General features: G+C 47.9%; 1 protein-coding gene across 5 annotated transcripts in view; it reads left to right on the top strand.

The window, feature by feature from the left end:
* Nucleotides 1–13,905, top strand: part of DENND1A (DENN domain containing 1A) — a 539,914-nt gene that overhangs the window by 462,244 nt on the left and 63,765 nt on the right. For all 5 annotated transcript variants that reach the window (XM_040225092.1, XM_040225090.1, XM_040225093.1 and 2 more), the window contains exons 14-16: nt 10,045–10,149; nt 10,507–10,594; nt 12,483–12,523. In XM_040225092.1, the coding sequence (XP_040081026.1) occupies nt 10,045–10,149; nt 10,507–10,594; nt 12,483–12,523 (234 nt within the window). The remainder of the gene's footprint in view (nt 1–10,044; nt 10,150–10,506; nt 10,595–12,482; nt 12,524–13,905) is intronic.

The raw sequence follows: 13,905 nt of genomic DNA, 5'->3' as shown, positions 1-13,905 counted from the left end.
GTAGAGAAAGGTCTTTCAAAGAGTGACCTGGATGGGGGTCTAGAAACAGTACATGTTAACATTTGAAAGTACCTTGAAGATTTTCTAGCCCAGTCCCTTTCCATTTCATAGATGAATAAATTGAAGGCAAGACAAGGAGAAGGAGTCAAAGCCAAGCTGAGCATCTCGGCTCGGCTCCTTGTCCCCTTTCCCCTTCACAATGCTGCCATTTGCTCATGACTAAAAACTTGCTGCCAGAGCCTCCTGGGCAGCACACCCCATCCAGACACCAGAGGTTGGCCCTGAATAAGTGACATTTGGGAGAGGGCTGGTCATGTGTCTGTGACCCTGTGACTGAGCCTGATAATCCAGCATGTGGACAGTGCTGTGAATGAGCTCCCTGGGGGCTGTGTCACCAAGGACTGGTGTATCTTAGGTGAGGTCTGTCTGTCTTCCCCTCACTTAACTCAGAGAGCTGGGATTTCTCCTCTCTACGGACTTATTTTGTGCTGCTCCAGTTTTATTTTCATGTGGTTTAAAAGCCTTTTGATCTGTGGGTCCTGCATTCCCACGGCCACAGCTAATGCTGGTCCTCCTTCTGGTCGCTCTTCAGTTTGGTTTGCTTTTCGCCCAGGGGACCACCAGGCCCTCCAAATCCACCCCCTCTCCAGTATGTGCTCTTGAACTGTCTTCTCTTCACTCTCAGGAAACAACATCTCATCTCTAGTCAGTTTGGCACATCCTTTCCTGAGACTTTGGAATGTAAGGGTCACTGTGTTAAAACCGAGAATGTGGCACTCAGTGACAGCAAGGCCCACCAGTGGCTGAGCGGAAGGTGTTTGACGCCGAGATCTTGGCGTGTCCCTGTGTGGTTCCCTACTGGGAACAGCATAGCAGGTCACTCAATGCAGGCTGGTCACCAGCTCTCACTAACCCAGCTGCTGCTCCTGGGACCTGCCGATGTCATGGTGTGAGTGCTCAGAGAATGAGGGTGGGGACTGTCTCTGGCATGTTGGTAAGAAAACAGAGGCTCCAGAGCTGGATGGCTCCTGCCAGTCCAGGGTGGAGCCCAAACTCACTCATCTCTCCAGAGCCCACCCTTTCTCACCACCTCTACTCCATCACCCTGAATTGCCGGAGCAGCACCGGTGGCAGTTGCTACGTCAGATACTATCTCTGTATTTGAGAGATACAAATACTGTGTTATATTTTAAATAATACTGTGTGACATGAGTCCAGGGCCAGACGGACTTGGCTTCAGACTCCAGCTCTGAAGTCAGTGGCCAGAGGCCAGTGACTTTACCCCTCTGAGCCTCAGTAGCTGTATCTGTCAAATGGAGGTCTCAGCGACACCTGCCTCACAGGTGGCCTTGGAGAGTGAGATGATGCACAGGAGAGCGCCCAGTGCAGGCGGTGCTCAGTGAGCGGCCTCTGTTTAATCACAGCACCTGCTTTCCCATCGAGCTGCCACCATCTGCATTTCTTATGGGAAGGAAATCTTAAGCTGGTATGCACGCAGACCCCCTTTATCGTGTCTCCTCGGCTTCCGCAGCCTCCTGGCTCATCTCCTAATCAGAATTTCCTGACTTCCCCCTGTTTGTCTCGGTTAATGCAGAAGGCAGGGGCTGCTGGCACAGAGGAGCTGGGCGTGGGCCGCACGCCTGTGATTTGAATGTCTTTACTGTAATCTAGCGAGAGTGTGTGGGGTCTCCTGTCAATACCAAGCGGCGGGCCCACCCGAATGGGCAAATACTGTCAGCCCGGCTGTCTCTGGCCCTGCAAATCATCTGAGGAGCTCTCGTCGGGCACCCACATTTCCCCGACTGAAATCATCCCAACGGTGAGCCGCCTTCACAGGGACACATTGATTCTTTGTTTAGGGCTTATTATAGTCACAGGGGCCCAGCCTGGGAGGCTGTCCCTGGCGCACCTGAGCTACCACATGCGTGGTTCGAAAGACTGTCTTGGTCCTGTCATCCTCCAACGCAGCTCGGCCCAGCCCTGCCAGAGCCACAACTGTGGCTGTGCTGCGACCACCTTCCCACCACCCTCCGCCCCTGCTGGCCCTCAGGCATGTACCACCACGTGCCTCTGAGGGTATGGGGAGAGCTGCTTGCACTTGGGAGTCATTCAGACCCACCAGCTCTGGAACCTTGAGCAGAGCATTTCATCGGCCGAGGCGCCCTTTCCTCATCTGTACAGTGGGAGTCATTCAGGGGTGCCCACGATTCTGGTGAGGATTCCAGGAGGGGAAGGTATTAACAGATGTTGGGCCAGAGCAAGTACTCAGCCGACCTCAGCCTCTTCACCCTATACTGCTTCTGGCTAACCTGAATTGGCTGGAGTCTAATCCTTCCGTCCCAACTCTCCCTCTCTCCTTCCCTGCCTCCCCAGGAGTAAGATGGTAAAGCGTCTGTCTACAATGCGGGAGACCCGGGTTCGAGAACTGGGTTGGGAAGATCCCCTGGAGAAGGAAATGGCAATCCACTCCAGTACTATTGCCTGGAAAACCCATGGACTGGGGAGCCTGGCAGGCTGCAGTCTGTGGGGTCGCAAAGAGTCAGACACGACTGAGCGACTTCACTTCACTTCTTCAGGCTGGACACCATCCTCAACCTTTTCTACGTCTGCTGGGAACTCACCGAGGGTCCTTGCCCGACCCTGTAAGGAGCAACCCTTCTGACCCAGCTCTGGGAGTGGTGCTGAGACCCGGAGCAAACAGTACTGGCTGCTCAGGGGAGGCTTTAGAAGGACCCTTCAAACCTCAGAGCAGGATATGGCTCTGCTGCACTTTGGCCAGTGATTTGGGTATTTTGCTAGGAAATTGGAGGTACTTCAACAAAATGCAGTTGGTTTGGGACTACTGGTGATAAACAGGGCCAGGTTCTCTGGCTTTCTCTATAATATTTCTTTACTCTTAAATTTCAAAACATGAATGTTGATTGGTGTGGGTGCTGTGCTGGTCACTTTCACTTGCACGTGGTTCTCAACCTTGGCCATATTAGAGTCACGTGGGGAGTTTTAGGAACTACTAAGAAAGTGCCCTGGGTAATTCTAATGCATGGCCATGGTCGAGCATTACTAAACACACTATCACACTCACCCCTGTTTAACCCCTGAGCGATCGCCCTGTGGCAGGTGATGAGAATGGGGACCCAAGGGTGCAGCCGTGTGCACACAGGGGCAGAGCTGGGGCCGGAGCCCAGCGCTGTGCCCCGCTGCTCCATCTGCCTCTTCCTGGAGTGACTCAGCTAATGTTTATTGCATGCCAGGTCCTAGCCCACCTCTAGGAGTCTGCCCTGGGCTGGGAAGAGGCCGGTGGGCACAGGTGTAGGGGCTTGGAGGAGGAACGGAGGCTCTCTTCACCTGAGGGAATCAGGTAAGATTCTCACGAGGAAGTCATGTGAAGAAGGAAGCCAGAAGAGTGAGAGTGTGTGAAGCAGTGGGTGATCGAGAGTCCAGACTTTCTGGAAAGGAATGAGCATATGGACAAGGTAGATGGCGTCATAAGCAAGAAACATCAGCTGGCGAAGGTCACATAGAACCTTGAGTGTCATGCTCAAGAGTTTAGAAACCCCACTTCCATCAACCTACACACTTGCCTGAAGCTGTTCTACACTGGCCAGCCAGATAGCAAAGAGAGTCAACAACCAGAGCCTCTACGGAGTATTTAGCCTGTGAAGGGAGAGGGGGATAAGAGAAGTGTGAAGCCTGGAGGCCTCACTTGTGTGTGTTGTGCGGTATGCAGCTGTGGCCCTGTGCACAGATGGCCTGTGTGTGGTTTATGCTCTTCTGTCACAATCTCAAACTTCCTTACCAATTTTACCCTCGAACTTGTGCTCTGTGGATGGAGTCTGAGGGGCAGTGGGGTGTGTGCGGGAGCAGAGGTCTGCCAAGGGTGCTCCAGCTCACCCAGCACGCATGGAGCTCACTGGCAGGGTAAACGTGTCAGTGTCTGCGGCCGCAATAGGGGGCACTGACAGGCCCCAGAGTCCACACTCTATGTCAGAACCAGAAGTTTTTCAACACTGAGAGAAGATGGGGGTCTTCTAGGAAGCACCAATAATGACCGCAGAAACCTGTCACATTCCTAACTCATCCTTGTGTTAGCCAACCACCTCCTCCCTTGATGACACGGAAGGAGAGAAAAAGATGGAGCAACCATCGTCCCTTTTCTTTTCTCGTCAGTAAGCCAAAGACAGAGAATGTTAATAAAATGTGCGTGTATCAAGAGTTGAAATAAAAAAACAGTTGAGTTAGTTTTGTGCAGCATTTCCGCTGTCTGGTAAGAACAAAACATGAATGCATATATGATTTACAAAATACGATTCCACATATGTTAGCATTTAGAACTGGCATTGCATGATACAAAGCTGAACGATTAAAGCCATGCTAATAATTTAAATTCTTATTTTTTTCTTTACATGCTGCTGCTGCTAAGTCGCTTCAGTCATGTCCGACTCTGTGCGACCCCATAGACGGCAGCCCACTTTCTTGGAATGACATTAAATAGCAACCTTTAAAAGCACCATAAAGAGATCATGAAGGAAAACAAGCTTTATATTTTAGTACTCAACAGCACTTTTTGCCTGCTTATTTCTTTTACACTGGCTTCCGCAAATTATATTACCCGTCTTAGTAAAACCCAGTCTCTGCCCTCAAGAATAGTTATTTCTGCAAAATGTATTTGTTGTCATCTGTCTGAATCTTATAAGCAACCCTAAGAGATGGGCCCTCCTTGAGTCATTGTTGCAGATGAGAGAAGACAAGTTACTTGAGACCACGTGCCCAGTATCTTCAGAGTCCAGATTCAAGTCCAGGACTTTCTGACCCCAGGACATATTCTCTCTCCACCATGTTGTGTTACCTCAAATGAATCAGATTTCTTCTTTAATTTTTTTTAAGTGTTTTTTTTTTTTTTAAAGATGGCTTTACCAAGAAAAACCAGAATCAGCCTTCTAGTGTGCCCGTCATCATGCTGTACTGTGCTTATTTGTTCCCTGAAGTAGCCAAACTCCTTGGTAACAGGAGGTTTTTCATTTTTATTATGGAAAATTTCAAATATGTACAAAATATACCAACTCCTATGTACCTATTGCACTGCTTCTACAACTATAAGTATTGTATCATTTTTAAAAATTTAATTATGGTGAAATATATATTACATAAATTTTACCATTTCAACCATTTTTAGGTGGACAGCCCAGGAGCATGAAATATATTCACACTTCACATTGCCTTGCAGCATCACCACTAGCCATCCCTAGAACTTTTTTCATCCTGCAAAACAAAGTCTATGCCCTTTAGGCAACAGCTCCCCTTCCTTCCCCCTTCAGCCCCTGACAACCACCATTCTACTGCTGTCCCTGTAAAGATGACAACTCCAGAGATAAGAGAATTGTCCTTTTGTTACTGGCTTATTTCACTTAGCGTAATAATTTCGAGTTTCATTCATACTGTAGCATGTGCCAAAAAGCCCTTCTTCTTGAAGGCTGAATAATATTTCATTGTATGTATATTTTGTTTATTTGCCTGTAGACACTTGGATTGCTTCCATCTTTTGACTTTTGTGAATAATGCTGCTATAAACATAACATTCTGCCATTCTTGTGTCATCCATACATATCTCATTCTCTCCCTACCCCTCATTTGATTATTAGTGTTACTTGTAGGAACTGTGTTTTATTCATCTTTGTATTTCTCTAACTCAGAGCCAGGCACACAGTAGGTGTTTCAAATTTTTTGGATGGATAAATCTTCCAGAATTATCACTTTTTTAATTTAAGCAAAGTCCATAAAGAGTAGGCACCTCACTTTTTTTCTTAAAATTGCTGGATAAATATGCACATAAAATTTTGGTAAAAATTAAATTTATGAAGAAAAATAAGAATTTGATGCTTTCAGTATACATCAGCAGAACAAGGAAAGATGCTGAAGAATCTGATGGGAGATTTTATTTTTACACCAGTACCCTCAGTGCTGTGGATAAAAGCCATTTATTTATGGAATTAAACCTTTGGAATCACCACCTTCACCTGTTAACAAAGATGGACTCATCAATAATGGAATTTTTTATTGACTCCATGTGTCAAGAAGATAATCCAAGAGTAAAACTTGTCTTTTCTTAACCAAGTCCTTGATAGGGTTAAGCAGTTGTGTTTAACTGTCCTTCGGGTCAGGGATGGAAAACTCTACTAATGCGATCTGAGCTTGAATGCTCACAGCCTGACTTGCCTGAATTAAAATCACTCTCAGTCAGTAACCCAAGCGCCTAGAGTGTCGCCCAAGAAGACAAAAGGTTTAATCAGCCTAACAGGAGAACTAAATCAGCACTTCCTACAAAGGAGGGAATTAACAAGACACCTTACCTACTCCCCTCCACCACTGCAGAGAGCAGAATGGGGGCGGCCATTTCAACTACAGGAGGGGGTGGACAAGTAGATGCAAATGGGTAGGCATTGAGTTGGGCCTGTGGCAGAAAGGACCTTCGCCGCACCTCACCTCCTCCCTCCTGGGAGCAGTTCATCTCTGAGGGGCTCCCACTTTGAAGAGAAGGCTTGTGCTCCCCAGCAGGTGTCCAAGGGCAGACAGAATTGAGGCCTTCGAGAAAGGCCCAAGTCTACAGCAGACCATACATGAGAGGACTGGGCTTTGGAAGCCACCTTGTGTAAAACTCAGACTCTGCCCTGTGCAGGTCATGTGACCTGCTCCTCCGTAAGGATCGGGTGAACCGTGAGTATGCTCACTTCCTTAGAAGATGAGTCCTGCAAGGGAAAGCACCCTCTGTGCCTGCTGCCGGGCAGACCTCACATGTGCCTCTGATAATAGCACCAGGTTAGGGCAGGACGGTCGCCCTGATGGGTGGGAACAGCTCACCTGACTCCTACCCTCCCAGGCTCCACTGAACGTGTCCACGTCTCCCATGTTTGCACCTGCTGCCCTGAAAGGATTAGCCTTTTCCTCTGTGACTCCGGTGGATATTTTGCCACCCAGCCCAGCAGTGCTGCACCGTAGGCAGTACTTGTTTCCATTCTCAGCTGACACTGCTGCTGTTGTTCTCTGAGCTCTCTGCGAGAAAGGGCCCCTCTGTCCCATTTCCCCTGAGTCCTTCCCATCCCATGTCTTTCAGTTTGTTTCTTCGGCACAGACATCTGACCAGGGGGATGTCATCTCCAGTAAATAGACAACAGCCCCAATATGTTCATGTCTCCCCAAAGATGAGATTCTTTCTGCCCTCCTACAGCTAAAGCCTGCCTCTGGTTACTCTTCCATACAAATCTGATTGCAAACTTGAATTTTTTGATCCCTCAGCAGACTTATTCTTCCTAGCAATGCTGGGCCAAAGCTCCAGGAATGAATGCTCACAGCTCCAATGAGCATTTCCTCTGAGCAGCTCTAAGCTCCCTGGACACAAGCATCACTCATTGGTCCCCGTGCTCTGAGACCTCTTTACCATCAGACTAAGCAGTATTTCAACCACACAGAGACTACAGGGCTCCCATGACAAGAACCAGGGCCACGCACACTCTGTGGTTCTTTAACCAGTATCCCTGAGGTTCTGCTTTGGGGCTGGGAGTATAGTAGTGAGTCCAGCAGGGCCTCTGCCCTCTCGAGCTCCCGGTCGAAGATTACCCTGCACCCAGGGTGTACCAGGCACTGTGGAAGCACCGAGTAGGGGTGTGTGACTGCCACACACAGGCCTGTATTTAAAGGATGATAGCCCAGATAGAAGGAGCAGAACTGGCAAAAGCACAGGAAGAAGTGGGAAAGGACCTGGCCTGTGACTAGGAGATGCATTTGAAGCATCAAGTGTACAGGAGAACATAGGAAAGTGACACAGAAGGACTCTGGGAAAGAAAGCTGGGGACTGCTCCTGCCCGCATGAAGCTTATAGTCTAGTGCAAGGACTAGATAAGCACACAAATGTAACATCTCCACAGTCCTTGAGTAGGATAGTGACGTGATCCAATTCGCATTTTAGAAATCTCTGGCCAGAAGGATTAAAGTGGTTGGGGAGGAACAAAAGAGGAGAACCACATAAAGCTGAACGCCTACCACGGCAGTCAGGCCTGTGCCAAGGGATGGAGAGCAGGGGACAGGCTGATGAGACGTTGCCCTGGGGAAAGGGGACAGTCTCAGAAGTCTCATAGGTCTATTGTGAGCAGCCATGGATGATGATAACTCCAGAAAGAAAAGCAGATTTAGAGTGCAGTCCAGATGGGATAGTAATTGGGAGTTTTGGGGCCATTCTGAGTTTGAGGTTCCATCCAGGTGGGGATTGAGACATGAGTTTGGAATGAGAGAAGTCTGAACTGACGGTGTTTATTAGCAGTGATCAGTGCATGAGTGACATTGTGCTCATGGTTGAGAGCTCCTGGAGAGAGAATTAGTTGCCCTACTGTGGTTCCAAGGGTGAGAAACTTCCAGACCATAGGAATGGAATTCCAGGTGGGCTTCTGTTGGTTCTCCCTGGCTGAGCTTTCCACTTTGCAGCAAGGAAGGTATAAATTCATGCCAAAGTAGTAAATGTCATGAAAACTCTTTCCCCTGAGGAACTGATGTGTGTTTTTCTCCTCATAGACAGTGTAATATTTGCATTCTTCCCTTCTTGCTTTGGCAGCCGGGAAGCTCAGAGCTAATTTTGCAACTTTATTTTATTTCATTTTAAGAATGTTTATTTATTTGGCTTTGTCAGGTCTTAACTGTGGCATGTGGGATCTTTAGTTGAAGCATGCAAACTTTTACAGTGACACGTGGTATCTAGTTCCCTGACCAGAGATTGAACCCGGGCACCCTGCATTGGGACTACAGAGTCTTAGCCCCTGGACCACAAGAAAGTCCCTGTAACTTAATTTTAGAAACCACATACGACCTGCATATCCAGATGCTCTTTTCACAAATAAATACGTTTTATATGTTTATGTATTTTCCAGCACTGATTTTTTTTTCTTTGTTTTAGGGGCCTCAGTTCCTTTGTAAAATTAGGTGGGGTACAACTGTATACAAATAAATATTCCCCTTACTCTATTATTTTAGGGTCTTCCTTGTGCAGTAAGTCTGCCCAGTTGCTGAGCTAATATTGACTGGATTTAAGCAGGAGGGACTCTCGGAATTTACAGCAGCTACACAGTAAATTTAACACTCACCTAACTCATTAAAGCAGGATGAAAGTGGAGCTTCAAACGTCTGTGTTTGCCACCAAGTCTGTGAGAGGAGGGGTACCTTTAATTCAGTTCAAGATGTAGAAGTCTGATCTTTCAGAATTGAGAATACACTGTTGAAATTAAAGCCTTGTCTGTGTAGATGAGTACTCCAAATACCTTCAAAGAAGGATTGAGGTGTTGACTACAAAGATGGGTGGTTTTTTAAGCTTAGGGTGTCATTTTCTTGACTCATAAAATGTGGTTCGGTAAAAGCAAACTTCCTTATCAAACAGCATAAGCACAAAGTTACCTGGGTGATAAAATCTTATTTTTGATCATCCCTGTTTATTATTTTAAAATTATAACTTGTTACTGGTTAAGATCACTCTATAAATGGTTTTCAAACTGTGTTCACTGCCTTAGGGACTACAAAGGTGTGGGATGGGGGAGGGGCAGGGGGTGGAGAGAAGGCCAGCCAGCATCCCGACCCACAGCACCCCCAGAGCAGCTGGGCTATTGAAGGTAGCAGGGCTCCTTCTGCATAAAGTGCTATCCAAAGAGCGGGTTCCTCTCCTACAAGTGCAAAGAAAAGTTTGGGAATCATCCCATTGAAGGGCACATCTCATAACTTGCTGTTGGAGTATGACTATGGCTAATATGGGAACGGCTGGGGTTTGAAATCCTGCCCTTCATTCCCACCCTGCCTCCTACCAGCTCTGTGACCTTGGGAGATGTCTCTTCTTCTCTGAAATAGCTTCCTCATCCGTAGAGTAGAATGCCACCAGGATAACAGCCACTTCACAGGTCTGTGAGAATTAGGTACATCGAGGATGTAGGAGTGCCACATGCCAGAGTTCAAGCACTGATGTCTCTCACTCCTTCCCTCTACCCCTCCTCTCTCCATCTCATCTCTGTCTCCCAGGAGGAGCCAATCACCTTCTGCGAGGAAGCCTTCGTGTCGCACTATCGCTCAGGAGCCATGAGGCAGTTCCTGCAAAACGCCACCCAGCTGCAGCTCTTCAAACAGGTGCCCGGCCTCCCTTGCCTGGTCTGCGTCTGGGGCCCCAGTGGGGTTTCTGCAGCCGCCTCCACTCTAAGCACTGAGGCTGAAGACATGGGTGGAACTCAGGCCTCAGTGTAAAGAGGCCCAGGGTCTGGGGAGGGAGACTGGGCAAGGAGGGTGCTTAGCCACCAGACAGTGCCTTTGCAAATATTCCATGCAGTTTTACAGGTTATCATAAACACACAGCCAGTTTTTTAAACTCACAATTCCAAAGGCCTTTTCCTGTCTTGGTTCTTTGGTCATATACTAAGGAGCTCAGCTGAATGGCCTTCCCCTGTTTCTTTGTACTAGCTGATATGCTTTTGTTCTTTCTTTGTGTAGTTTATCGATGGTAGATTAGACCTTCTCAATTCCGGCGAGGGCTTCAGTGATGTTTTTGAAGAGGAGATCAACATGGGCGAGTATGCCGGTGAGGGCAGTTGATTTTTCTTTATGATCTGTGGTCTGTGTGTGGGATTGGGGTGTGTTCACAAGGAGTGGCCATGACTTCTTTTTTCCTTCACTGGGGATGAAAGAGAGACTGATTTCCAACTTGGCCTTGAAACATTGGAGGAATTCCCTTCCCTTTTTGATGAGATGTGCACTGGTCCAACTGAAGTCCTGCATCTTGGGGTCACTTGCTTCCCCCCAGGTGGGTGAAGTCTAGATAACGTAATGGGCCCCACAATGCAGTGGAAAGCACAAAAGTTATTGAATTAGGAGACCTGGATTCACTGCCTAGCAGTGAGGACTTGGTCGAGTCATTTCACCTCTTTTAACTGAAGTGTTGTTATCTGTGCCCAGAGTGTAACAGTGCCTACCTCATAGGAGTCCTGTTGAGATGGAATCAGAGACCCTGAAGAAAGGTGTGTGCAGACACCCAGGACAGACCCTGGCACAGGATCGCTGAATGTTTGAAGATCATCGCAGGGTGCCCTGTCTTAGAACCAGAGGAATCAGGCTCTCATTTTTTCAGAGGAGGCATCTGAGGCCCAGAGAAATGTTAGAGGCTGACCCTGCCTCCTGAATCCCAATCTGTCCACCTTTCCAAATCTCAGCACCTCAGTCTTTGTCGGCAAAGTACAGCTAAATCCAAAACAATGGTAGTCAGCTACAGGCCCCCTCTTATTGCTGGGCATGTGTCTGGATAATCTAACTGGCAGGGCATAAATTCTTAGAGCCAGGCATCATCTCACCTACGAACCCCTTTGTCAGGCCCGACTAACCTGTGCTGCATGGGGAGCACAGTAATCAATAAAACCAGTGCGGAAATCATTGATGAGCATCTCCTGAATGCCTTCTATGACCACAGCTCTGTACAGTAAGAATGAGAGGGGGCCCAGTTCTGCCCTCAGGGAACTTTTAGATTGCCAGGAGAAAACTCACAACTAAAAACAAATGCAAACTAAACCATTGCAGGAAAAGGAGCAGACCCAGGTCTTTGTGCAAGTAGAATAGGGCTCTATTAATGCTCACTCTGTAACATGAGAGCTTTACAATGGAGGCGGGTTTGAGAAGTGTCCTAACAGTTGAAATTATGGGTTCTGGGGAGAAGACAGGCTTCAGGTGTTGATAAACTAAGTCAAGTCATTCAGTCTTCTAGAAAAGCTGTCTGCTGATAAGACCTCCTTATCCCACCAGATAAAATGAATCCGTTCCCCATAGCACCCCCTTTGCCTTTTCCTTTTCCTGGTACTACTTTAGCATAAGGAGGGCCGAATGTGTGCTTACACTGGACACACGGCCCTGTGGTTCCTGCCCTTGCGTGACTCTCAAGATTTTAGAGAGCGCAGACCTATAGATGTTACCTATTCTAGAGGGCTGTTCAAGGGAAGGAGTGGGAGAAGCCTACAGAGGCAATGACTGAGCTGGTCACTGAGTGTGTGCAGCAAAGAGAGCAGGGAATGTTAGCCAGGCAAGGGGAACAGCATTTGTGAGGGCAAGGACGGCTTGGAGGATGCATGATCAGGGAGCCTGAGGTTGTGCAGGATGGTAGTACAGCACGGAGAGGCAGAGGGTGGGCAGTGCCAAGACAAGACGGAGGAAGAGAACCAAGGTTGTTAAGGGGTCTGACCTCTATCCAGTAGGCAAGGAGGAGGATTTGGGTTTATACTCAGGACTCTGATAGGATCAGATAGCACTCTGAGAAAGAAACCTGTGGCAGCAGCTCCTTCAGGGAGGGGGGCGTGGGAGCCTCCGTGTGGTTCTCCAGATTTTGAACTTTTCAAGTCCTGTATGCTGAAAGCAACTTGAGGAACTCCTGAGGGCGGATGTATGACTTCTCTAAATACCAGTTTCTCTGACTCCTCTTTCCCCAGGGAGTGATAAGCTGTACCACCAGTGGCTCTCCACAGTCCGGGTAAGTGCCACCCCCGCAGAGCTACCTGGGTCCCTCCTTGGCTGCTGGCCACCCTCCTCCTCCCCTGCCACCCACAGTGCTGTCATTCGGCCCAGGGCACTGTGTGCGCCCAGCTGAAGGTACTTTTGTTTGTAAAGCCAGGCCATTCTGGTGCCAGGTGGAGACCAGCAGGAAGAGACTGTCCAAAGCCCGCCCTCAGTGAGGGTGATGAGAGCCAGGAGAAGCTTCTTTGTCTCAGGAAGCAGGCTGAGGCATGTTGAAAGGATACTGCCTCCTCAGAGGATTTCCAGGGGTCTCTTTCTAGGGTCAGACCAGTTGGGAAACCCAAAAATCGGTCCCACTTCCGGCTCTGAAATACATTTCACAGCACAAGGCTTCTGGGAGGATGGAAAATGCATCACTGAGAGTTTTCGTCCCCTCACTATTGTTGTAAACAGTTTTTGATTGTGTTAGAAGCCAGGTGCTAGGGCTTCAAAAGCCACTAAAGAATTCAGATGGTTGCCTTTCCTTAAATGGGTTCATCAGTGAGTATGTACCGAAGGCTTTCTGTGTGCCGGGTGCCACACTGGGTACTGGGATCCAGTGGGAAGCAGGACACAGGCCCTGCCCTGAGGGAGATCCCACTCTTACTGGGGAGGCAGGCATATAAACAGGCAGCTCCAACATGGTGTGATAAGTGTGCTCTCCTGCTCATGGGCCAAGCACACTGCTGCCAAGGCGGGTCCCTTGGAAGTGGCTGCAGTTGGCCGAGAGTAAGCAATTCCTCAGTGAAAGGTTTCTTTTGTTCTTCTCGAATGGCCAAACATGGCACTTGGCAAATCACAGACAAGCAATAAGGACTTGTTGATTGATTGATAAAGGGAGTTTTAATACTCTAAAGGACCATTGAAATAGGATACTGAGTAATTTTGGAAAGCAGTATGGAACAAATGAGTGGGTGAAAATTTCCTATTATCCTACAACAGAAATGCTTTCTAGGTCAAATTTTTTGAAGTTTTTAATTAAAGCTCAAGGTTTCTAATACAGGCGGTTACCAAAAATTGTGCTAAAAGTTAATCCCAATAATTACATAGTATGTCAGACTGTTTTTTATATGCTCTGGATCCAATTTCTCTTTCCATTCAAATCTGTTGGGATTGTTGCAGAAAAACCCGAATGAACTTTTGGGCCAACCCAATATCTTTCCAAACCACCACAGATCTGATTATGTGATGCACTTGGTTAAAAATCCTCTAGGGTATGGACTGCTCATGCTGGCCCTCTATGGTTGACCCCATCTAGCTCTCAGTTCCACTCGCCAATCCTCCTGTGATGCACTGACCGTTGTTACTCACAGAACATGCCATGGCTTTACAGCTTCTGCACTTGTTTATGAGCCGCTT

This window comes from Oryx dammah, unplaced genomic scaffold, assembly GCF_014754425.2.
Source record: "Oryx dammah isolate SB20612 unplaced genomic scaffold, SCBI_Odam_1.1 HiC_scaffold_25, whole genome shotgun sequence".
NCBI lineage: Eukaryota > Metazoa > Chordata > Mammalia > Artiodactyla > Bovidae > Oryx > Oryx dammah.
The sequence above is the reverse complement of the archived record's forward strand: the minus strand, read 5'-3'. Positions and strand labels throughout refer to the sequence as shown.